The 1,820-nt window shown below is 47.3% G+C and overlaps 1 protein-coding gene across 1 annotated transcript; it reads right to left on the bottom strand.

Annotated features, from left to right (window-relative positions):
* Positions 1-356: 356 nt before the first annotated feature.
* Positions 357-1,397, bottom strand: LOC119721813 (ficolin-1-like). The gene has a single exon (XM_038191769.1). The coding sequence runs from the start codon at positions 1,395-1,397 to the stop codon at positions 357-359; it is 1,041 nt and encodes a 346-aa protein (XP_038047697.1).
* Positions 1,398-1,820: the final 423 nt, after the last annotated feature.

The following is a 1,820-nucleotide window of genomic DNA, read 5'->3' as shown; positions in this document are numbered from 1 at the left end:
TGATGCGATCTGAGGCTATTTTTGACCACTTTAACAATCTGTTGAGGAAGAGATGGTGGCGTACGCAGTGCCTGCCTTTATTGCGACGTCGCTTTAAAAACAATTGGGTTCGGGGGGGGGGGGGTTTGGGGGGGGGGGGGGCGCGCCATGCTTCCCATTGCCCCCCTGGATCCGCCCTTGATTGGTTCATGCATTACGCATGGCTGCAACGTGATTATGTACGAACAATGCCAACGAACAACCTTCGCCATGCACTTTCGAGCATCAAAATTAAGTTAAAGAATTAATTATATTCTTTGAAATAATTTTGTCGTGACTAATGCACAAAACTATAATAAATGATGAATGGTTTGAATTCAATTTTGTTTTTCCTTTACGGATATGGACGAATTTTCATGCTCGTTTTTTTTTACCGATACTGGTTTCTTCCAGGTCATCCATCTGATACTCTTGACAAATTGTACTTGCCATTTATAAAACTTACCATTAGGATTTGACTGGTAGCACCAATCATACCACCACGCCCCTTGACCCTCTTCGGCACAGCTACCGGTTGGGTGATTGTCATTGTCCTTATCTTTGGTTGAGAACAACTTGCCATTGTGCTTGCTTGTCAGTGAGTCTCTTGCCGTGCTGCTGTCACTGTAAGAGCCGACAGTGAGCTGATAGTTGGCCCCAGATACTTGAAAATCTCCATATTCGGCGTACACCATTTCATTGTCCCAGTCCACCAGATCGACCCGAAGCTGCCATGTTCCCTGTCCGGTCAAATCGCGTAAGATGTCGTTTCCGATCCAGAATTCACCAGACCAGTCGCCAAAGCCTACCTGGTAGTCAGTCCAGTTGCGGTAGAAGTCAACGCTGCCATCTTGACGCCTCTGGATGATGATCCATCCTCCGCCGTCGATCTCCATGTCACAGTAGACCTGTAAGCCATCACTGCCGAAATCAGCCGGGAATATGGTGTAGATACCACTCGCATTGTGGCCCGCTTGCAGGAACTCCTTGCAACTACTGTAACGCCGCCACACAGAGAAGGAAGGTGTGAGTGCATCTGCATCAAAGTACACGCTGTCGCACGAGACCCCGAAGCTTCCTGGATGCTCCTCTCTAGAGCTGTTATTGAGGTGACAGATGTGACGGATTGGGAGATAGTTGACCGACAAGCAGCCAGAATCAGCATGGCAATCTCTCACACACAACACGTGAGATTTTGCGAGAGTTTGTTGGTATGAAGCTACCTGCAGGCGTCTGCTAACCGCTGGTAAGAATTCCCTTTTCACCTGATGACTACATGACAATGTCCCAATTGCAGTAGTGACCGCTACAGCAGCAAAGGCAAGAATCACAAATTGAAAAGAGCAAGGGACTTGCAGCTGTTGAGCATACGCGGCCATTTTTGCTCGTACGATGATTTCGTTTCTGTCTTGTGCAAAAACTGTGACAGTCTCAGCCAAACGTCAACCGTAGTGGTGATACTGATCAAATCGAGTGGAACGATCGCCTGCTCGCGATTGCTGGAGCTCAACTAAAGTGACAGTAGGCAAGAATGGAAACTCATTTTGTTTTTGTCGCACACAATAAGACAGAATACGCGCACAATAAGACAGGCTCGTCTGTATCATCGACGACGACGGGTATCTGGTAAATTACTATCGATTGCTCAGCCCTAGACAACAACAGTTTTTTTTTGTAAAGGAAGCGTAAAATCCATGCACGTGATTGCAATTTCTGGACCGTACGCCTGATAAGTGAGGGTCTGGAGAATATAATTGCACCGACCGGCCTTCCTCTATGATGGAACTGGAACGCGTAGTCAC

Source organism: Patiria miniata, unplaced genomic scaffold (genome assembly GCF_015706575.1).
Source record: "Patiria miniata isolate m_02_andy unplaced genomic scaffold, ASM1570657v1 HiC_scaffold_14, whole genome shotgun sequence".
Lineage (NCBI taxonomy): Eukaryota > Metazoa > Echinodermata > Asteroidea > Valvatida > Asterinidae > Patiria > Patiria miniata.
Note: the sequence above shows the minus strand (reverse complement) of the source record. Positions and strands in the feature narration are given on the sequence as shown.